Source organism: Pithys albifrons, chromosome 2, assembly GCF_047495875.1.
Source record: "Pithys albifrons albifrons isolate INPA30051 chromosome 2, PitAlb_v1, whole genome shotgun sequence".
NCBI lineage: Eukaryota > Metazoa > Chordata > Aves > Passeriformes > Thamnophilidae > Pithys > Pithys albifrons.
In genome coordinates this window covers 55,807,540-55,830,724 of record NC_092459.1, presented here as the reverse complement: position 1 = coordinate 55,830,724, position 23,185 = coordinate 55,807,540, and the positions used below count along the sequence as shown (strand labels likewise).

The 23,185-nt window shown below is 39.2% G+C and overlaps 2 protein-coding genes across 4 annotated transcripts in view; one reads left to right on the top strand and one right to left on the bottom strand.

Annotated features, from left to right (window-relative positions):
- ENPP3 (ectonucleotide pyrophosphatase/phosphodiesterase 3) overlaps window positions 1–16,115 on the bottom strand; it is a 35,558-nt gene extending 19,443 nt beyond the window's left edge. Inside the window, exons 1-9 of the mRNA XM_071549098.1 lie at window positions 15,887–16,115; window positions 14,092–14,170; window positions 11,519–11,641; window positions 10,210–10,335; window positions 8,671–8,731; window positions 6,253–6,350; window positions 3,610–3,689; window positions 2,951–3,070; window positions 1,373–1,482 (exon numbers count right to left, since the gene is read on the bottom strand). Coding sequence (XP_071405199.1) covers window positions 1,373–1,482; window positions 2,951–3,070; window positions 3,610–3,689; window positions 6,253–6,350; window positions 8,671–8,731; window positions 10,210–10,335; window positions 11,519–11,641; window positions 14,092–14,170; window positions 15,887–16,003 — 914 coding nt within the window. The 5' untranslated portion in view covers window positions 16,004–16,115. The remainder of the gene's footprint in view (window positions 1–1,372; window positions 1,483–2,950; window positions 3,071–3,609; window positions 3,690–6,252; window positions 6,351–8,670; window positions 8,732–10,209; window positions 10,336–11,518; window positions 11,642–14,091; window positions 14,171–15,886) is intronic.
- A 6,197-nt stretch (window positions 16,116–22,312) lies between these two features.
- Window positions 22,313–23,185, top strand: part of MED23 (mediator complex subunit 23) — a 38,369-nt gene continuing 37,496 nt past the window's right edge. For 2 of the 3 annotated variants that reach the window (XM_071549091.1, XM_071549090.1), the window contains exon 1: window positions 22,313–22,449. In XM_071549091.1, the coding sequence (XP_071405192.1) occupies window positions 22,390–22,449 (60 nt within the window). In that variant the 5' untranslated portion in view covers window positions 22,313–22,389. Of the gene's footprint in view, window positions 22,450–22,864; window positions 23,064–23,185 lie in introns of all 3 variants that reach the window. The other variant, XM_071549092.1, reaches the window with a different exon arrangement.

Sequence of the window (23,185 nt, the reverse complement as noted above, 5' to 3'; positions counted from 1 at the left end):
ACTTTCTGATAAGTGCTTATAATTCCAAGACATGGAGAAAGCATCCATACTCCAGTCAAATATTAAAGTCACAGATTTGGAATTCAAGAATGATGCATTTTAACAAGGTACCAGCTTTCTCATTCTCCTTTTTCCTTGACTGTAACTCACTTCTAATGATAAATTAGACAGATCTTGATTTTGCAAACACAAACATGTGATGGTGATGGGACTACTCATATGTTTATAAATACATTGGGGGGGGGGGGGGGGGAAGGGGATCTCAAGTTTAGGAAATAAACCTAAAAGTACAAGACAGAATAATTTTTATTTTTTCCAGTATGTGTAAACCTTGGACTTTCATATTTTAAAAGTAAGTAATTTGCCTATCAAATTCTTTGTGAGGTCATGCCTTCTCTCCTGTGAAAAGACTCACCCAGTAACAGTTCTGCTTTCCCTCAAAGTCATGCACAACCTTTATGTTAGTTACAGTACTCAGTGTTTTCTGAGTACCAATCCTACACATCACTGCAAAGCCTAATATTTAGAGACTTACATTTGTATGTTTGCTTTAGATTATCTTTGAAAATATGAAGAATCATAGGAAATTTACTGAACTAATAATGAAAATTGAGAAATAATTTACTAATATCAATGCCTTCCATAACAAAAAAAAAATCAAAAACCTCAAACAAACATCACCATCAACAACAACAACAACTAAAAACGAACAAAAAACCCTCAGAAAACTATGAACATAATTGTTCCTTCAATGTGGAACCTGTGGATTAGCTAGAAAAGACACAGAGAACTATGATTCAGCAGCAGTGTGCATATTAAACATGCAAACAAGACCAGAGGGAGTTGATCTAGAGCTCATCTACCTTCAGTAGCTTCCCTATCCAGCACCCTCTCTTCAGTTAATTTCTGTCTCTGATAGCCTCTTGCCATGACTTCTAAGTCTGTGCTCATTTGGTTACAGTATAGGTTATCTGAAAGCTTATTCTCTAGTGCAAATAGTGTTGAAGAGCTATATAATGTGTGTAGATTTCATACATGGAAATAAGGTAGTCATTGGTGCTGCTTAGCAGTGGCTACTGATCAGTTCCGGGATGCTTTCCTAATGTTATACAGTTGGCTGAAACTTCCAGAACTGTCTAGGAGAGCAGAATATACACTACCCTTTGACTTTCTCATTGTGAATCCCTATAATGGTTTTGAAAATTTCAAATATTTTTGGTAGTTCCATGGCAAAACCAGGATAACGTGACATGGCACTTATCTGTCAGACTTGTTTAAAAGTCATGTACTTAATTTCCTTCAAGTGTCAAATAGCAATTTGGATTTTTGGAGAAATTTGCAGGAATTCAGTACAAGCCCTACAAAATCTTACCTGTTGAATACGGTGTACAAAGTGGGGTATGTTCCATTAATTGGAACATCAGAGCCTGGCCAAAAGTAGGTGCCTGCTTTCAAATTTTGGTACATCGCTGTCAACCAGATCTATGGGTGGAGATACAAACAATTTTTTGTCATTTACATCACTGGAAGACCTCAGGTCACTAGAGTAGAAATAAGTAATTGGATCAGAAATAAGTGCTGCAAGCATGCATTTTTGTTTCTTCTTTCACACATCACACAGTTGCCTAATGACCATATCTGATTCGAAGTTTTTTTTCACATGTGCATTCTCAAGAAAAATTAGTAGGACGGAAGCCATGATGTTGTAATTTCATGGATATTGTCAGCATAGAAAAAAATCATAGAGGTACTCCCATAATTGGCAATGGGCAATGATTTTTCTTCCTGTGACAAATGCCAGTGGCATGGATCATGAAGATGGAAGAATGGTTCAGAACTGCTTCAGGAATTTTCAGACTTGACATTTATTTACAGGTATGGTGGTCAAACACTGAAACAGACTTCCTAGAGAGGTGGTTGCTGCCCTATGCCTTGTCAGTGTTTAAGAGGCAGTGTCCTTAACAACATGCTTCAACTTTTGCTCAGCCCTGATCATGCAGCTGATCAGAAGATCATTTTAAGTCCCTTCAAAGTGAAATATTCTATTCTATTCTATTCTATTCTATTCTATTCTATTCTATTCTATTCTATTTGTTTAATTTCATTTTGTGTCTGTTTCTATTTGTACTTCTATTTCTACTTCTATATTTATTCTAGATATGGATTCTAGTTATCTTATTATAAGAGGGCATATTTCTATTAATTCTAAAAAGTGCAGCTCTGGTTCTGTTACACACCTGATGGAATCCTTGAAGAAGCAATAGCACCAAACCCTAGGTATTTGCATACACTACGAGCCTGACTACACAGACATACACACACACACAAATACCAATGTATATTAAATAGATATACTATATCCTGTGCATGTTTTTTTTTTAAAAATACCACTATTAGAGCCTGATATTTCTACTAAATTATTAATACTAATCATAGCCTTAGGTACAATTGGGGGCTGTTATGAAATCTGCTGTATGTTATATACAATTGCTCATTTTTCTAAAAATTAAACTTTTTGCTATTCCCTTCCTTGCTTTTATATGCCTGGACATTTGTATTTGTAAATGGATATTATTTGGAAGTAGATTTTCAGATTTCATTTTGTAGTTAGTTGTCAAAAGACAAATAAAAAAATTCCCCAAAATCAAACAATACTATAAATGTGCTGTGGCTCTCTGTGGCAAGAAATCCATTCCAATACTAGCCAAAATAATTAAGTCTTTTTTTACTAATACTATATTAGCTCTCAGAATTAACATTTTAACAGTTCCTTTACTTTCATAAGAAGCAAACTATTTTGTAGGCAGCCTGTAATCCAAATCCTAGAGGTTATTTAGTGCATACTGCAAATATATCATACAGTTATGTAATTTATTCCCTTTTTGTTTTGTTTTATTACATGACACATGAGCCACTCTGGACTTCAGGAAATGTCATATAAGAAACCTACTGGTTGACCTTTCCACCATGAAGGATTGAATTTTTCCATCCCTGAAAGTGAGAAATGCTCATTCAAGCCTACATCATAAATGTTGTTATCAATGATACCATGAGATTCTGGATACAATCCCTGCAAAATAAAAATAAACAAAATTAAATGCTTAGTCTTGAAATCAAATGAAGCACTGCATTTTTTTAGGACTGTATTATCACAGAAACAGAACACAGTTTACTAATCCACACAGATCATCAACTTCCTGCCAATGCAATCAGGGCACCTGTCAAGTTCCCTTCCATTTCCATATTTTCTTCTCAGCCTCACTAAAACCTGACGTGTTATAAATTAAGTACCCTATGTGTCCCATGGCTGTATCTCAGCTGCCAAACCCATCCTAACACACAACTATTATCCAAAGGCTGTGTCCTCACCCATACTAACCCATATCCACTTAGACTGACGAACATCAAGACTAATGGGCTCACAGGCCAGGGTCAGATGGCATACATACACAGCCACATAGACTGTGCCTGTATGCACTGTCTCAGCATTTGTATCTCTCTTTTATACCTATGGTTTGGGTTCCCATGTCCCACAAAAAGACTGGCACCACAAAATCCTTTCTCTGTCATCTAGATAATGAAAAGGAAAACCAGCAAATTCTCACTTACTGTGACAATAGTATAGTGGTTTGGAAAGGTTTTTGTGGGGTAAACAGCTCTCATGTATTTTGAATGTGTGCCACATGTTTCTGCAACAAATCATGGTAGTAATATAAATTTTCTTACTGTTTTTTTAACCGAAAAGTAACAATCTTAAAAACAAATAAACAAAAAATCCTCACAGTCTATTGCCGTAGTATTAGATAGAAAAATATGACTCCAAATTAAGATGCATACGTTCACAGTGAGTGTCTCCTTGTGAGTTAAGCCTACTGCTCCATTGCAGTCAGTGGATCTGGATGCTCAATTCAGTTGCCTAAATCCCGGGGGTCTAAGGTTATTTGAGAAGTCTTTTAATGATCGTGTCTGGCCTTAGATGCTGCTCCTACATCCTGTCTGTCAACACAAATGAGTTTCTCAGACACTTTTGGGTTCCAAAATGGCCTAGACATACATGTTTATGCAATGAGACTGAAGCCTGAGGTCAGACCAAGCAAGAGCTGATTGATGACCAGCAGAAAAGGACCCAGTTGCTTAAGCACTGGAGATGAGTGCCTTTCGAGATACCCTCTCATGTCCAAGACATCTGCATGACAGTCGGCAGTTTTGATGCAAATCACTGGGATACGTGTGTTCTCCTGACACAGCTGATTAAGTCCATGGCACTCTGAAGAACACATAGGTTAAGGCAACAGTTTGTCCTGTCTGTCTGTCAATTGAGCTGACTTGTTCTCTAGGCTCTTGCAATGCACTGTACAAATCGTACTAACAATAAAGGCTCTGACTTCAATGAGCATGTAGGCATCTCACATGCAGACACCTCCAAGAATATGTCTAAACGTAGGTGTCCTGACCTGTAGTGAATCCCACCCCAGGTGTCCTACCTGTATCTCCAAACATTGCATTATTTTTCATCAATCCAAGGTACTTAGCACACCTGAACACCTGCAATGTCTAAATTCACTGTAGTAGCCAACTCATTTACCGACAAAAGAAAAGTGTGAAGACTGGAAGACATCTTAATGCACTTTTTAAATCTAACTAATGTGGACAAAGTTCTATATTAAGTTACAGCCAGATGATTACTTCATTTTCATTCAAATAATTTATTCTTTGATGTACAGCATTTTAGTCAAAGAATTGAAGATGATTTCAACTAAACAACCCAAACAATGAGAATCTGAAATCTTTTTAAAAAACTATTCCAGTAGGTACAGAAAAAAGGCTTTAAGACTGTTTGAAGAAAGGCTGAATAATTGATAAATACATGGGAAAAACAACATACTTTTTCATGTATCTTTTGTACAGTAAAGGTGATATATTCATAGCATACATATTCTCTAACAATTACCTTGATTAGTTCTACCTAAAGTTCTAGGTTAATGGAGTTAATAGAGAGGAAACACTTTAAGCTACAAATCAATGTTATGTTTTTTATTTTGCAAGGGAAGGCATTTCTCTTTCCTGTAGATTTCAGAGAAATATAGGCATGAATGTGCATAAGCAATTGCTAAAACTGACCACAAATAAGAGTAATGCGGAATAAGATCTGCTCTTGTTTGAAAAGATTTCTTGGAAACATAGCGTGGTATTCATGCCTTTTGTCAATTTGGCATTTCCTTTCCACTCATTTCAAAAGACTGGAACTGAGCACTATTTCAGCATACATATTTCTTCAATGATTCAGGTTTCTTCAAGTCAGAATGACATCAAAGAATAAACCAATTGCACAAGAATTCAGGTTTGCACAATGCTTCAAGCTCAGGCTTCTAGATGCTGTCTTTATCCACAAACAATTGTTAACTATTCAGTAAAATGTAGTACTTTGCAACGTGCATGTGAAGTTTTCAAATGAGCACAACAGAAACATAATATGACATATTCAGAAGAGGTACATATACTGTCATTTTAGAATATTACAGATGAGAAGAAATTAATAAATATGAAGACATTTTATCCACGTACAAAGTGTCTTGAGAGCTGAGGTCTAAATAGGAAATTTTAGCCAACTGTACACTAATGGGTCAGCCTTTTTTAGCACAAGCTGAAGATCTTCAATTTACTTTTCCTTCCAATATTCAGCAATACTGAAAAATTGTTAGTTGAGACTTACTGCAATAATATCAAGATATTAAATTATACCAATATTTAAATTATATTGCATTGAAGTCTAATATAATAATATTCACTGGCATACTTTTAAACATGGAGCCTCTCTTTAACACCTTAAAATAGCTGACCTGAAACAATGAATCTTTGAGGAAAATTTCCCAATAATCCAATGTATTTTCTTTTAGGATTATACTTCAATATGGATCTCCTCATCAGCTATTAAACTGTTTTTCAATGCAGTACAGAGAATGCAGGAAATCCTTCTCTGGAATTTTTCTCAGTCTTAAACTGTTTATTTAATAAAAAGCTCCTGATCAGTACTAGAGCCCTTGTTAATAATAAGTCATGTATCCTCTGCAGGCAAATACAAGAACTAATGTGGAAGATGTAATAACGAAAACATAGAACTGATCAGGGAGACCTGATTTGTGATTTTTTTTTATTTTTTAGCAACACATATGCATGACAGTAGCAAAAAAGACTGGAGAGGTTGCATCTAGACTTTTAAAGAATATAGTCAAAGCGCTATTGATAACTTACTGAGTTTTTCAATATTTGGCAGCAAAGAACTCCAAGTTTGCAAGTATTCTGCTCTAAACCCATCCATTGAAAAAAGAATAAGTGGTGGCAGATCAAATCTACAAGAAAATATGAGAAGAAGTTTGCAGAGTTGGTGACTTTTTAAGATCTTTAACAATATAAATTCTGCTTTTAAAAGCAGGATCCAGAATATCCAGGTACTTCACAAAATTAATATCACAGTGTGAGACAAATAGTTCAATATTGAGAGCAAATACACAATCCACCTCGTAAGAAACACTGGAGCAATAAAATACAAGCTTATCAGTAAATATAGAAAGTCTAGAAAAAGAAATGGGGTTTTGTTAATATTTTAATTAAAAATATTTAACTACAAATACAAATATATACAAATGCTGTAGACTAACATCCAAATACAAACCCAGGCTAAAGAACAGCCAGAGTACATCTGTACATAGTAATGGGTTACATTCTGTCTCTCAACTTAAAACTCTTTCAGGATAGTTGCACAAGAACTGCAAAAGCAGAGCAGTCTCCCAGTAAGCAGTTAGGGTCAATTAGGCTCAGGGCTGAGAAACGTCATCCATCTGCAATGTGAGTTTTGGCTAAGCACTTACCTTACCCCATTTCCCTTGTGAAGACATCACTAAGCACCTGTACTCTTTGTGGATTGTATCTTTCAAATTTCCCAGCTCTCATGGAGCTGGAGAACACTTTTTTGCCTCAAGACCCCTGACAAACTGAACTTAAAGGTATAAAAGGAAAGCAGCAGCTGCCAATGTGCTTAGTGTAAAACTGTATGTAAAGAAGCAAAGATAAAAGACTCAGATCTGAATTCACACTCTAAGTATGGTAACATAGACACAAGCTGCAGCTGATCTCTAGAACAGTATTTAAATTCTTGTTATGAAAATTCTAACTAGGAGGTGAAAGCTATGAAAATTATCTTCAAAGTTATTAAGCATGCTTTCTCTTAATCAATGTAAGAGGACAACTAAAGAAAAATGGTTAAAAAAGTGGAAAAAAGTGATTATGAAGTACTGGTGCTATAGCACGGGGGTTTTTTTATAATACTGAGTGGCAAAATCAGTAAGATCAAGTCATGTAGTTCCGCAAACTCAGTCTTTATGTTAACCATCATTATATTCTCCACAGTCTCCTTAGAAACATATAAAGAAACATAAAAATTTTAAACATTAAATTAAGTTTAAAAAGTAGTTTGAAGTAGACTTCACTACACATAATATCAAAGAAAAGCCATTAAAAATCCTTTTTGTAATTTATAGGAATGGGTCACTAAATAAATCTGGAAAATATTAGTGGAGAAGTTGATTGATAACATGCAGTTACTGATAACTGACTTCAAACTACTTTTTGAAGTAATACTTTGAGTCATAACTGTTGAAAAACGTTACATATTGACATCAGGCAGTAATCACTATCCCAGGTTGCTTCTCTTTCACAGTGGTCTTTCCAAAACACAGAAGTTATACTGGCATCAATAGTTTGTATAAAAACAGTTTGCATAAAACAGCTTCCTGATTTGAATCTGAAATTAAAAGGACCTTCGTAGAGCAATGCTGCTTACAGCACTTAAAGAAACCCCCCTCATGTAGTTTCCAAGCTTTAGTCTATGAAATTGTGTTAACTCAGCAGGTTATTTGTAAATCTAAAAAGTATGTTTTTATACCTATGGTGGGAAGTGCATGCAGGAACCCATGAAGAAGCCACAATGCTAATGATCTTGCTGCTATAATAAAACTAAATTGGCAGTAAAATACAATAACTGATAACATCACAAATACCACTACTGAATCAGTAATTCAGTCATTTTTCTTTAAGGACAACTTTTAATTTATGCTTCTGCCTATCTTCTACCTATGAATCTGCAATACAGCACAAATAGCAAAATTGTTTTAGCATTTGTAGATATAGAGCTACTTTCATAGTTTCCTTTTTCACACATCTTTTTTCCCACAAGTAATTGAAGCAAAAAAATCCCAAACAAGCCTGATGCTTAAAGAATTGCAATCACAGATTCTAACAGATTGTATAAGGTGATTTATCTGAATTGTCACAGATACAATATGGTAACATAAAATGGACTATGAACAATTTATGATAAATGAACCTTGAGATAAGGCTAACAATTTTTCCAGGTCTTTGCAAATTGACTTTCAGTCTGGATTTGAACTCCTGCACTCTGCTCTAAACTGTAAATGATCGATGAATGTACAACAAAATGACAAAGGTTTCAGAAAGAAAAAACACTGCTAATCACAAACCACTTCTGTAGAATATTCCCCAGGGCAGGGACCTTCCTCTCAGTAAATACTAAAACCTACTTCAGAATACTGCAGTATTTCTGACCATCACAAAGATCTTATTTGCTAAGCAGACAAAATTATTTTATCCTACCCAGCTGGACACTGAGGTGTTTCAAGTGATGCACATGGTTCTTCTACCCAAGATACTTCACCTAAAACAAAAAAGAAAATATTGAGATAGCACTGAAAAAAAAAACCAACCAAAAAACCAAAGTTTTCTGGATTATCCTTTTGGAGCTCTTCCTGGAACTTTTCCTGATTTGATACAGAAATGTTGAGCTAAAGATACCTTTGGAAATCATATAGTGCAACCTATTAGGCCTTCAAACCCTGGAAGGGCTAATGCTTATAACTGTAGTTTAAAAATAAAACACATATACTACAGAGAGAAGCAAACAAACAAAATGGGGAAGAAATCACTATAAAAGTCTAGCTTAGTGTTTTTCTGGTTTTAAGGGAAAAGTATTCAAACTCTATCCTACCCACTCTGAATTACTGCATTTTTCTTTTGCAGACACCACTTACACACTTAGAGAGGATTGCAAGGGCTCCCCTTGGCATTCTTTTTAATTCTGTATGTTGTGATTTAATCCCAGCTGGAAACTAAGCACCAAGGTGGCCAAAACCAGTACACTGTAAAGAGCCCAAACTCCTCCAATCTTTCCTTGTTGACCGTAGCTTTCAAATTTCAAGTAATTCCTTCTGTTTCCTTCAAATATTTCCCATGTGTATCACAGCTATGCTCATTTCTGAACTTTGTCTATCTCCTTGGAAGAAATAAGGGAGGTCAACAACAGAAGAAGAAAGGATAGCATCTTAAAAGGAACAATTATAAAGAAAAGAGAAAGCAGTGGCTGTTGAAGTTATCAGTTCACCACAGAAAACTTATCTCCCAGTAAGTAGCCAATGGCAGGGATGTACAATCAGCTCAATCAGTTTAGCACCTAGTCACATGCCTGACTGCTTTTAAATTAATTTGCATTTAGATAACAAATATAACTTTGCAGGATTTGCCTTAAATCTTTTCCACTTCACAACATAAAGAAATTTTGGCAACAGGTACCATGTCACTAGTATACTCCTCAGGTATCACTCCTGTAATCGAATTATACCAGTGCTATTCTTTATGTGTTTAGCTGGAGCCTTTATGAAACAATTAGCCATGAACAAATATATTCAGAAATCAGTAAGATATAAGAAGCATAATCTGAAAATAGATATCTAAAAAAAAGGATGGGAAATTTTAAATTAGGAATGATGACTACAGTATGTACTTTGGATTGCATGACGTTTGAAGCAGAAAAATGTCTCCATCTATTCTTGGGAAAAAAATTTAAAACAAAAGAAAAAGAAATAACCCCAAACCCCCAAATTTGGTATACTTCTGCAATATTCAAATAATTTTGTCTTTCTTATGAATTACACACATTCACATTGCTCTCCAGAAACTCACTTTTCATACTCAAAAATACCAAAAGCTTTACTTCAAAACATCTTAGTTTTCCAAACTATCACTGTCAGACTATAGTCTTGAGAAAAAAAATGCATCTACCTTTATATTTTCCATGTTTGCCCATCTATATATTTCATGGGAAAGTTTATATTTAAAACTTTTTGACTTTTGATTTACCTTTGCAAACGCTGTTGTAATTTACACAGCAGTCTTTATTCTGCAAGCAGTCATCAGCACAAGAACAGTAGCTTCCAGTTATCCTTGTCTCACCACAACGGAAATTAGTGCACCTCCAAGATCGAGCTGAAAATTGGAAGAAAAATATTATGATTCAGTTCACAGAAACTTATGTAAACTCCTTTGTGTGGAAATCCCCCAGACAGATAAAGGAAAAAAATATAATTTACATATACTGCTTGAGTTGCTTTAGAAGCTTTCTCTGAAAGGAAAACTTGAGATTTCATGTAACGCATAAAGCCTATTTCTTTGGTCATTGAATGTTAACACAGAGTTATAGAATTTATTTTACAAAGGTATCCCCAGAGTCATCCTCCTCAATGCCTTCTGTCTTTCCAGGAAGATCTAGGGGGAAAAAGCCCAACCGAAGAAAAAAAGAACACCCCATATTTCTCCTACAGAGGACAAAGAGAAGGAAACATCTTTCTGCTGGTCTTGGACATGACTCCCAGCAGAGAGTGAAAAAAAAAAAGAGAAATAAGGGCTGAAGCAGGCAGAAAAAGACATAAGGATGAAGAAATCTCTGAGCAGCTGCTGAGAAAGCAGAACCAGTAGCTGGAGAGGAGACTGGTCTTAATGCAGAGCCAGGCTGGTTCCACAGAAGGTAAGTCCCAGGCCCCCTCCAAGGTCTGCATGAGGCTGGAGAGCACAACTGACTGGGAAACCCTCAATCTTTTCCAAAAGTACAGTGAAATTGTTTCAAGAATCATGTTTAAAGATAACCTATGATTTCTGCTCATGCCCATTTACAGCTTTATATGTGCCAGGAAATATGCACTGCATATACTTTGGTTTTCCATGGGGGACAAAAGTACAGGAATTTGTTTTGAGAAAGGCAGAAGATTTTGTGTCCTGCCAGGTCACCAAGATATGGCCCTCTAGCCATCTGACTGCAGAGGCAGCTTGACACTGTCACATCCACCCGAACACGAGGAAGAACTTCACTACAAGGGTGATAGAGCACTGGAACAGGTTGCCCAAAGAGATTATGGAATCTCCTTCCCTAAAGACATTCAAAAGCCATCTGGACACAATTCTCAGCAGTGTGCTCTAGAGGACCCTCATTGGGCAGGGAGGTTGGACTAGATGACCTCCAGCAGTCATTCTGTTGTTCCTGCCCAGAGGGAATGTGACATAATTTCTGTATATCTGCATAAATACAAGAATTACCCTTTTCCTATTACCATCATATGAAAAAACAAACAAAATAAAATGGACACGAGTGAGTACTCCCTGTAGGGAAACATACTTGGTTCCACGCAGGTGTCCTCGTAGTCCCAGCAGCAGTCCCGACGCTCCTTGCAGCCACTGTCACACTGGCAGCCAGGCACACCTTTCCTGTGTGGCTCATTGCACTTGTGTCTGCAGCTGACTGTAAGGAGAAGGCAGTGAATCTGAGTGCTCAGATAACCCTGTCCCCGGCAGGTCGATTAAATAGGTCATGGACATGGGCTACAGGGAGAAACGTGCTGAATAGTTTCTCAAATCAATTTCCTAAGTCATTTTTTTCAATGCAGTCACTAGCACATGAGCCAGCGAGGCAAAACGGAAACTGTAGGAATTCCTCTGGGTGCTGAAGATCCTGATGACTGTTGGGTCCTTGCTGGACCACAGCCTGTGGCAGGCCTGTTTCTACAACAGATCTCTCCAGGGCCAGTGGCACAGGAGGCAATGCCTGTGTGTTCCATACTCCCAGCAAGAGGAAGGAGAGACTGGCATCTCCCCTGCTGATTTCTGGGTCTGAGATGAAAGAGGAGGAGTGAGTACCTCTTTGGAAGTTCCTTAGAGTACCTGCCAGGTTGCTGCATGAGATGGGGGCTCTCCAGGGGCAGCTGAACAGGCACCAGCAGCCAGGGCCCATCCCACCACCCCAGCTACGGGCAGGGCAGCTGAGGGACAGCAGAGCAAATGTCCTAACATCATCCGCAGGTCCACACTAGCCTCCACATGGACAAGCCTTGCACACACATTCTCTGTACTACAGAAATACTGTTTGAACCATGCTGAGCACCTCCATTTCCAGCTTTATTCTCCACTCACACTGTTAGACAGGGATAGATAAAAGTAACTACTTTGGCTTGCTGGTATAATTCTATTACAGTTGCCAAAAGGTTCATGCTTTTGCAGGGTGCACTGCCTACAAAATTTGGCCTTTCATAGCCACTGTGTAGAAACCATGCAGAGCTAAAATAATTTTGTTCAAGCTAGACAGCTTGTTTCACATGTAGAAAGTTCTCACGTTGTACCTTGCACTTTAAGTGCTTAAATCAATAGCTACTCGTCAATGTGAGAGAGCCTTGCAAATAACTACAATAATATGAAACAATACATGTAATGATCATAAATGGATCTGTCAAAAGTAGGGATGGACAGAAGTAATTGACAGGTAAGTGTTTTATGACCAGAGTCTGTTCTGTCAAGACGGAGCTACAATTTTTCACTAATGTACATTAATATATGCTGCGCTCTTTTGGCTAAAGTTTAGAGTATTTAATTTTATTTTTTCTCTATCCATTGGCCTTAGAACAACTCAAAGTTGTTCAGGTGGTCTACTTGATTTAAAATGACACAGAATGATGAGTCTAAGTCAGAAAAAAAATAAACACAAAAACATAAATCTTTTCTTCTGTCTGTAATGGAACTGTTCATACCCATCATAATTTTCACGCCATGTCTCTAATTCTTTACAATACTTACATAATTGTGCAAGGTCAGGAATTTAGTACTTCATTAACTTTCACTCAATAAAGTCAATATTCTTACAGGAGCTATAAGGAAATTTACCTTGAGTATATAAACAGAATCAGTTGTAATATTACCAAATACAAACTCTGTGCTAATTCTTAAGCATACAGAATGACAGGTCCTCCTGATACCTTTCTAGGTCCAGTCTCCCAAGACCACAATACCTCAGCAACCATCTCAACCATCACTCCTTCCATTCCTTAACTGCAACACTCTTTCCCACTGCCCTCATAACAAATGCAGCTGGACAAAAGTGCATGATGCTCAGAGCTGAAGTTGTACCTCCCACTCTGCACTTCAATACCATTTGTAGAAGTTCATCTTTCCCAAGTAGGTCTGGTTATGAAAATAGCAAATAAAATTAGTCAGTCCCTACTTTAGGTTGCTCTAACACCTGCATTCAGAGACACTAAAATGGTAACGTGCTGATTTGGTGCCATCTTTCATTTACTTCAATTATAGGCACATTCCTCACGTAAAAATGTTGAGGGAATCTACCCATGGGCATCTATGTATTTTACTCAGAAAGTAGTAATACAAACACACGTCATCAAAAAGCAATTACAATTCCACTTCATCTTATTTGTGAGGCCCATAGTATTGAAAGACCTCAGAAGGTGCTAAGACTTGATGCACTACTAGGTAAACAGCTACAACATGTGTTGTTTAGGAATGAGAAAGAGACTGTAATTCATTGAATTCCTCCAGTGTGAGATTACTATTGTTCTGATTCTAAAGGAAGTGTTTAATTTAATTGAAAGACATTATAAGATAAGATAATGGATCTCAAGTTTTCCAAAAGTATCAATGCAATAAAACTTCCAAATCTCTTGGGAACTAAGTTTCACACTTCTGGAAAAATCAGCAAGTCACTTGGTGGCTTAGGATAGGTTTTTCAAGTATAGATTTTGAGTGCTCAGTTTTTATACAGAACAGCTTGAAAAATGCAAGAACTTTATTTTCACAGGTGGCAAATTTCCACAGATCATTTACATTACACTATAAAAGAGCATTTGCTGAAAGCCTTTACCAGATCCAGCTTCATTGGTAACTATGCTGAAAGTATCATAAACATACCTTGCTGCTGGTTGCCACGGTTCAGTCCTAGTCCTAAACCTAGTCCCAGGGATACAGTCACCAAAGCACACAGCAGAACCTGTTGCACAGACATGGGAAAACCAAAGTTCATAACTGTGGTAAACTGTTCTGGTTTTTAGAAATTAACTGTATGATTAATATTTCTATGAATATGCGAATTCTTATGAACTAATCCTTTCTCTGAACTTGTTAATCCAAAAACTGGTGACATTCTGAGCCTGAAGACAGGAGAAGCACAAGAATTTGGTTCACCTTGTGAAATGCTTGCGAGTGAAAGCCTTAATGATGCACTTTTAACCTGTGGCTGGTCCCGTGTTGTAATGAGACAGCTGAAGTAAAACCCCCGAACTCGTATTGGATATACAGAGAAGATGCTGCATTTATTATAACATTTACTCAAAGACCCTTGATTTTGGGACACTCATTCATAAGGTGAAATAAAATTGGTAGCACCTATTCAGATCTTCAGGCTTTCCAAAGGTAAATTCTACACCTAACTTCAAGATTACAGCTACTTATGCAAAGAAAAGTGGTTCCTAAAGCATATGCTCTGTTCTCTGAAGAACTTATTAGGCATTGTGGTTACTGTTTGTGAGTATACAATTCTCTGCCTGAGCTTTCAGCAAAAAGTTGCTAAGGAAGTACTTCATGCATATAGTTTATCAAAAACATAGATAAATAGTGTAAAGCAAGAACAGTTTACACTTCCAATATTTAGATTTTGGTTTTCTTATAGGCAGGCATTTGAAAACTGGTGCATCTGAAAGAATGAATATGTTTTAAGATATTTAACTTTCTCACTTTACACTTCCAAGTACCTCTTGATAGTATAATTTACTTTCCTTCACAGTTACACATTTTTCACACATTGTTTTTCATGATTCATTTATTTTTACTGGAGACTTAAGGGGATAAAATCCTATTTTATCTTATTTCTTTTTCACAATTTCCACTATTTCCCTTGTTTTATGCAATCCTTGCACAATGCAGAATTAAATAGGAAATCATACTATGTGAAATTGTTCTGATGACATAGAGCTGAAAAGCATACTAGCTTGATTCTCGTTTTTCATAGGGCTGTTTTCAAAATTACGTCTTGAGTCTTCCTAAAATCAGTATCTGTAGTTTTCTCTAAATGCAAGACATATGTGCAAACATATACACATACATATATCTAAAGTTTGTTTCTTGTGTGGTCACAAACAGAAGCTACAACAAAAGATTTTAAAAACATAAAAAAACCCTACACGTTGTTATTTATTAAGGCAGCTGCACGACTCTTACAGCCTTGGGAAAGAAAGTTGACACTACGTGGGAGATGTGGGACTGACAATGCTGAATGAAACGGTTAATTAGGTTTTTCCCATGTCTTGCTTCCTGTGTGTTTTTTGCCAGCATCTTGCCTACGTGATCTGTTTGGTTAATGACCAATCTACAGGTAAAAAAATTAAGCAAAAAGGATCTGTGGCTATTTTGGTCACAGACACATCTGTCTTTAGTGAAAGTCTAAAACGAAGTACTGAAGCAATGTCCGCTGTGCAAAAAAAGCTGTCACGTTAACAACGTGAAACAAAAACTGCCAGGAAAAAAAAAATTGCTTGGCAGGTACCAGAAGAACTTTAGAAGTCTGCCAGTGAAGCTAGTGCACTCATGCAGTAAAACTCTAACCACCGATTACCAAGTTACCCTGAATACTGATGGAATGAAACTTCTAAAAATCCTGCAGATTTGAGAATTGCTAAACTAGCAGAACGGAAGAGCAGCATCTACTTACAGCACAGATGATTTTGTATTTCAGGACGTTTTTCTTCTTCACATACTCAGTTGGTTTTAAAGACACCTCCGCCAAAGATCCTTCGTGATCCTTCATGATACCATCCTCAAGCTCCATTTTGCCGAGATCTGCCCCTCGGCTGCGCGTGTTCTGTGTTCCTCAGGCTCCCCAGCTGGTTTAACTGCGAGTGAGATACTACTCCAGCTTCAAGGGTTCCTAGTACTTTGCTCGTAAGCTTTTTATGAGATCCCAGCTTTTGCATCAGTGTTAGGTTTGCAGGAAGCCAAAGTAAGCAGGAAAACGACTCTTGAAAGGTCAAAGGCTGAAAAGCATGATCTGTGTTCAAGGAACCTGTGTGTTCTTCAAGATAAGAACGGCATCAGGCAAATTCTTAAGTGATGATTAGAAGTAATATGTTGCTAAGCAATAAAAGCAAAGCCAAGTACTCAACCATTTGGTTAAATTCCAGAGAATTTGTTATCTTTATAGAACGTGTTGAATATGTGAAACCAATATGAAAGGAGACAGTTTCTCACTTTGTGTTCTGTGTCACGCCTATGTTTACAGATCCCTTCCCTTATTTAGCACAGGGGATTTTTCCCATTTAGTTTCAGTCCATCGTTGTCCCACAGTTCTTTCAGCTTACACGGTGTAACAGGGTGGGTTCTACAGTTGCTGGAAAAGTGAGGGTGAGCACCACTGAGAGTTCAAAAAACACAGTATCTTTATTAACAGGAGTGACCGAATAGCGGGAACCAAAAGATAAGGGAGAGAGAGAAGGAGGGAGACTGAAGCAATAAACCCAAACCTGTAAACACCCCAATCACCAAAGAGTTACTCACCTAAGGTTGTGTTATCAACTCAGAACACTTCCCCGAAGGCAGAGGCTACATCCTCTAGGCGCTGGCCGACAGCAGGCATCCCTGCTGTCTTTTTGGGGAAAAAAACCACCAACAACTCCAAGAGCAGGAGTCCTCTCACCTTTTTTGAGCCTGCTAGAGACTTCTACCTAGGGAGGTGGGGCCAGCACCCCAAAGGTAGAGGTCTCAGGCTCTGCTCCCTTTCTTCCTCCTTGCTCTGTTCCCCTCAGCTCTCCTCCAAAGGCTGTCAACCTCAACAGGAGAGACCCAAGTAACTTTAGATTATGCAAACTCTGTCTTCAAGGACAAAGCCTTCATTCTATCAGCTTTTGTTCCCCAGAACTTGGAAGGAAAAGGATAAATCTTTTCACAGGTGGCATGAGCAAAAACACAGACCAAAATGTCAACAGTTTTAATTACCGGTACACATGGATACTTTTTCAGTAGCTGTAGATGTATTGATTAAATATGAATGTCACACAGCCAAATGAAAGTCAATAAAAAAATTTAAAGTTTTGTTTAATTACAATTTAAAATCTATTTCTTTTTCAACTTAGTGTTTAACAGAAGGATTGGTTGTTATGAAAATGTAATTTCATAGCCTACTAGGGCTATGCATATGTAACTATTGAGTGGTTGATCTGATTCTAAAGTTGAGCTCCGCATGATCTGCAACTTTTAAGTATAGTGTTTATAGTTGCGAAAAAAAATCCAAAACACAATACTACACAAGCTGGTATGAAGAAAATTAAGTCCATTGAAACCCAAACCAGTACAATATTTAATTCTTATTCTATATCATTTGTGTAATGCTCAAGTCCCACATTATCCAGTATATCCCCACTAATCACATACACACACATCATCCTTTAATTTACAGACAGATATCACTTCCTTACTCTACGGACCACCCCTATAAAATGTCCACAAAATTCCCATTGAATTCCCTTCTTCCATGACTGGGGTTCCATCTGTTGTGGTGATTGCTCAGGACAGAAGAGGCAGTGTGTTATGTGGAGCTGTACCTCCAAAACCTTTTCTGGTTGGGTCACACTTGCAGGGATTCCTGTAAGACTTGCCTTGTGTTTAAGTGGTTTCTGCTGGAATACTTCTTATGACTCACAATTCAAACAGTGAGTTTAAAGCTATATCCATTCCAATCTCCACACCTGGTCCCTTTGAACCAGGCTATAAGACTTGATATTGCAATTATCTCCTCCCTTTGCTATGCTGGTATGGACTTATTCACAGGCTGCAGACTTTCCCTTGGCTGGAAAGTTGCTTTGCAGAGAAGGACCTGGGAGTGCTGGTCAACAGCCAGTTAGTTGAACATAAGCCAGCAGTGTGCCCAGGTGGCCAAGAAGGCCAGTGGCATCCTGGCTGGTATCAGTGATAGTGTGGCCAACAGGACTAGGGTAACAATCGTCCCCCTGTACACAGCACTGATGAGTCTGCACCTTAAATCCTGTTTTCAGTTCTGGGCCTCTCATCACAAGACAGACATTGAGGTATGGAAGCATATGCAGAGAAGGACATTGAAGCTGGTGAAGGGTCTGGAGCACAAGTCTTATGAGGAGCAGCTGAGGGAACTGGGTTGCTTAACCTGGAGAAAAGAAGGCTCAGGAAAGAACTTTATCGCTCTCTCCAACTACTTGAAAGAACGATGAAGCCAAGTGGGGATTGGCCTCTTCTTCCAGGTAACAAGTGACAGGACAAGATGAAATGGCCTCAAGTTGCACCAGGGGAGGTTTAGATTGGGTATTAGGAAAAATTTCTTCCCAAAACAGATTGTCAAGCATTGGGACAGACTGCTCAGGGACATGGTTGAGTCACCATCCCTGGGGGCATTCAAAAAAAACACGTGGATGTGGTGCTTAGGTCATGGTTTAGTGGTGCACTTAGCAGTCTTTTCCAACATCAATGATTCCATGATCTATGATTCAGAGGTGTACCTGCTCCACTATAGACCTGTACACAGCAACAGACACTTTGAGGTGTATCTCTGCATGGAGATTTTCACAGATCACAGTCCCTTCAACCAGAGTTCAGACTGCAGCTACAGCACACCCACCACAGCAGTACGGAAACAGCAGCAGTGTCCGGGCCATCTGTCAGCCCAGGCACATGGCCAGTGCCGTTATCAAAATGTTCCTCGGGACAGGAAGGTAAGATGATAAGCACTACAGCAAATGGCAGCCACAACAATCCCTGCACTCTAAAACAGCAAAGCAAGAAAGTTCTGTGGTGAGAGCAACAGCATGCCAATTAATAACTAAGCAGTGGTACCGGGTATAAATCCAGCATAGCACATTCCTATCAAATCTGTCACTATCTTGAACCCCCCTCTGTCCCACACTGGATGCCCAAAAGCACACTTGTGGGTTAATCTGAGCAGGCAGCTCTGCCCCACACAGCCACTCACACAGTACCCTGCTGTGGGAAGAGGGGAAAAACAGGAAGCATGAAAATGAGAAAACTCGTGAGTTGAGATAAAGATAGTTTAATAGAAAAAACAAAGCTGTTTCCATAAACAAAGCAAAATCAGGAGCTTATCATTACTTCCCATCAGCAGGGGGGTGTACAGCCACTTCCAGGAAGACAGGGTTCCACCACATGTAATGACTACTTGGGAAGGGAAACACCATCACTCTGACCATTCTCTATTCCTTCCTTTTTTTCTCCAAAGGTTTTATTGGTAAGCACTGTTTCATATGATGTGAAATATCCCTTTGGTCAGCTGGGGTGAGAAGTCCTGGCTGTGCCCCTTTCCAACTTCCCGTGCACCTCCAGGCTACTCACAGAGAAGGCTTTACGGCTTTTTAAGGGCTGCTCAGCCATAGCTGAAATGAAGAGGATGTGATCTCATATACTTCATTTTGCTAATTTTACATTATCATTTTGTCAAATTTCACATACTTTACTGCCCACATGATGAATTTTTATGACATTTCTCACGAATAAAATAAGATTATAAAACTTAATAAACATTGGCCAAGAATACAAAACTTTCTGTTTAAAGATCAAGGGCCTTATATGTTTAAAAATACTTCTTTTCATCCCAGCAAAAGAAAATTCACATAAAAAAAAAGCTATTGCTATGGTCAATACTTCAGATTGAAGAAAACAGGGAAGAAGGAAATACTTATCAATTATCCTTTCTGTTCTCAATTACTAATTCATAAATTTAAGTGACCATTCTGTATGCAGAGTGACACTATACAAAAGCAGGGCTAGGGTACAAACAAACCTATTTCTCTATAGCTAAATTGCAGTCCTCTGCTCATCTGGCACTTTAAGAAACAGAAAGATGTTTTCAAAGAATACAGACAGGACATCTCTGCAATATATATGTTAAAAAACATGTCAGAAAAACAGGGAGAGTAATTTCTGAATAGCATTGTGTTGTAGACCCTTTTAATTTTCATTATTAAGGAGCCGAAAGTTCTCTAAGGCCATGAAGAAATAGACAAGCCTTACATACCATGAATTCAAAGACATCTTCCTACTCATTTGTCATCCATCTTCTAATCTAAATACGAAAAAACTCTAAAACTTAACCATTTTTTCTCATAAATTTCTCATCCTTAAACCATTTTGATGAAGATCTTTTTCCTAGAGTAGTATGATATTTACAATAATTTTGAAAAGTGTATTTCTTTTTCTGTGTCTGGATGAAGAGGGTCATTTCATCCCCATGAAAATGTTGGTTTTCTTTCTTGTTTGGTGAGGTGTGTGGCTCTGTGTTACCTAACAGAATCTGACAGCGTTCATGCCTTGGCAGAGACACCTGGGTGCAATCCCACCACATAACAGCAGTGCCCTTTCTCCTCATGGACACTTAAATCCTTTAGGCAAAGCAGGATGACCCTCACTTAGGCCTGACCTGCTGTGGCATCCCTGGCCCTCAGCTCCATCCCAATAACTAGATTCAATGCCAAAGCGTGACTGAGATAAGATAGTCAGGCCTTTGAGTGCGTCCTTCCCCACAGACACACCCCCCTCTCCTTTGTAACTGTCTCTGGTGGGAAATATGATTTATACTAAGATAACAACAAGTGAGAATCGTACTAAGGTAAGAACACACAGTGAGCACTGCAGGAGGAACTGTCTGGATGCTTGCATAATGATGCATTCCAGAGACCGGGAGCTGTGATGATTTCCATAGACCTTGGACCTGCAAAAGTGTTTAAAATACTGCTAATGGCTGAGCCAGCTGGGCCAACTGGTCTCCCAAGATTGCAACAATTTCCAGGCAGATCCTCCGTTCTTGCAGGGATGCCTGCAAAGCGTCAAAGGACCTATGGAACTACTTTAGGATTTTATCTTTGTATGTGACTGCATTTTGGTACTTTTACTCACCCATCCAAAAGTGAGTGCTCTTTGGGCTGCACATCCCCTGCAGGCATTCTTGGGATGGAGCTGAGGGCCAGGGATGCCACAGCAGGTCAGGCCTAAGTGAGGGTCATCCTGCTTTGCCTAAAGGATTTAAGTGTCCATGAGGAGAAAGGGCACTGCTGTTATGTGGTGGGATTGCACCCAGGTGTCTCTGCCAAGGCATGAACGCTGTCAGATTCTGTTAGGTAACACAGAGCCACACAGTAATTTCAGCAAACTGTGGTCCCACAATAACACAAGATCCTTGTTCTAAGAACCAGAACCAGTATTTGGCCAAATTATGCTAAGAAAGCATTATTCAAAAAACAAAGAAGGCTAAGAAAATAGTTCTGTAAAAAAACACAAACAAAAAAAAAACAACCAACCAAACACCCACAAAAACAAAACCCCCAAACAAACAAACAAACAACCCCCAACAAAACAAAACGAAAGTGAGCTAAGAAACAATCAAACCCAATAGAATAGAACAAAATTGTTCCATTTATTGAGCGGTGGGAACATGGGGGACAATTCCACCAAACACATGTTCGAGGAGACTTTTATGTTTCCAGGTTTATATACTCAGTTACAACTGATAACCCCTCCCCAAAGTTAAGCAGGATATTTTGGGTGACTTTTAATGATCTAATGGGCTGCTCTTACCTCTGCAGCCCTCTATTTCCTTTTAACTAACAATGTCACAGCTTCAAGCCTTAACCTGGAGAGGTTTTCTGATTTATTTCTTACAGCTTAGCCTTTAATCTAAACAAGGTTTCCGTTTACTTCTTAAAGTACAGCTTACAGGGTTATATTCCTCTTTGTCTAAAGGTATCATGGTTAAGATCATTGACACACTAAGGCACAAGCTAAAATAAAAAATTAAAATAAAATACAAAATTAGTACAGTTCTGATTAAAAATTAGTAAAGACCTTATGATTTTATGGAGAAGGGATAAAATCCTTTTTCTGGAGGGGCCCCTGAATCAAAAGCAAAACCAGGCAAGACAAGCAACCCAAACCCAAATCACGCCCAGGTTTTAGGGGGATGCTGCCACTCCCTCCCCTGTCCCTGCTGTCCCCTGTCCCCGCTATCCCCCTGTCCCCGCTATCCCCCTGTCCCCCCAGTTCTCGCAGCCACGCGGAACTCGCGCGCCGAGCGGGCGCTTCCCGGGGAGCAGATCCGGTCGGAGCTTCCGGCGGGCGGGGACAAGGGACGGCGGCGCCGCCGTCTGCTCCTGACAAAGGGCCCGGCGGGCCCGGCCCGGCCCCATGGCGATCCCCATGGTGCCCATGGAGACGCAGCTGCAGAGCATTTTCGAGGAGGTGGTGGTGAGTCCGTCCCCGCGGGGAGCGGTGTGGGCAGGCCTGGGGCTCGGCTGGGTCCGTGAGCCCGCCGGGCACCCCGCGGGGGTGGGAGCATCCCGAGGGAGGTGCAGAGCGGCGCGGAGGGAGCGGGGCCACTGGTTCTCGTGCCGCAGGTCCTGCGGGGAAGCCCCGCCGGCCTCCCCGGCCGTGCCTGGCGCTGCCCCGGGAAGGCAGGGAGTGCCTCGGAGTGAAATCGCCCTCCGCTGCCTTTTGCAGAAAGGCTGATACGGAGTAGGACTGGGCATTAAAAGGGCATAAAACAAGTTGCTTACCAACACCAAATTGCACTGAGTTTGCTGTAGAATAAATGGTTTAAAGGGAATGTTTTGAAGCAGACTGTGAAAAAGATTAATGTCATGAGGAGAGTTTTTTATTCCAGCCAGCATAAGGCATGAAGAAATAGTGGACATACACCTGCACAATGGTGCCTGCAAAATGAAGCACAGTTAGCCCGAAGTTCTCTGCTCCTCACAGGACGTTCCTTCCAGCCCTTTCGCCAGCCCACTTCTTGGGGTGCATTCAGGGACCTTCACGTCGTTCTTAAATTGCTGGCCCCAGAAGTGCTCACAGTACTCAAGGTGAAGCTGTACCAAAGATTAATATAGCAGGATAATCACTTCTTTTTACCAGCTGGTTGACAACAGTGTTTGTTGCTTGGAAACACTGGGGTCTGCCCTCTTGGCTGCGGGTGCTCCCTGCT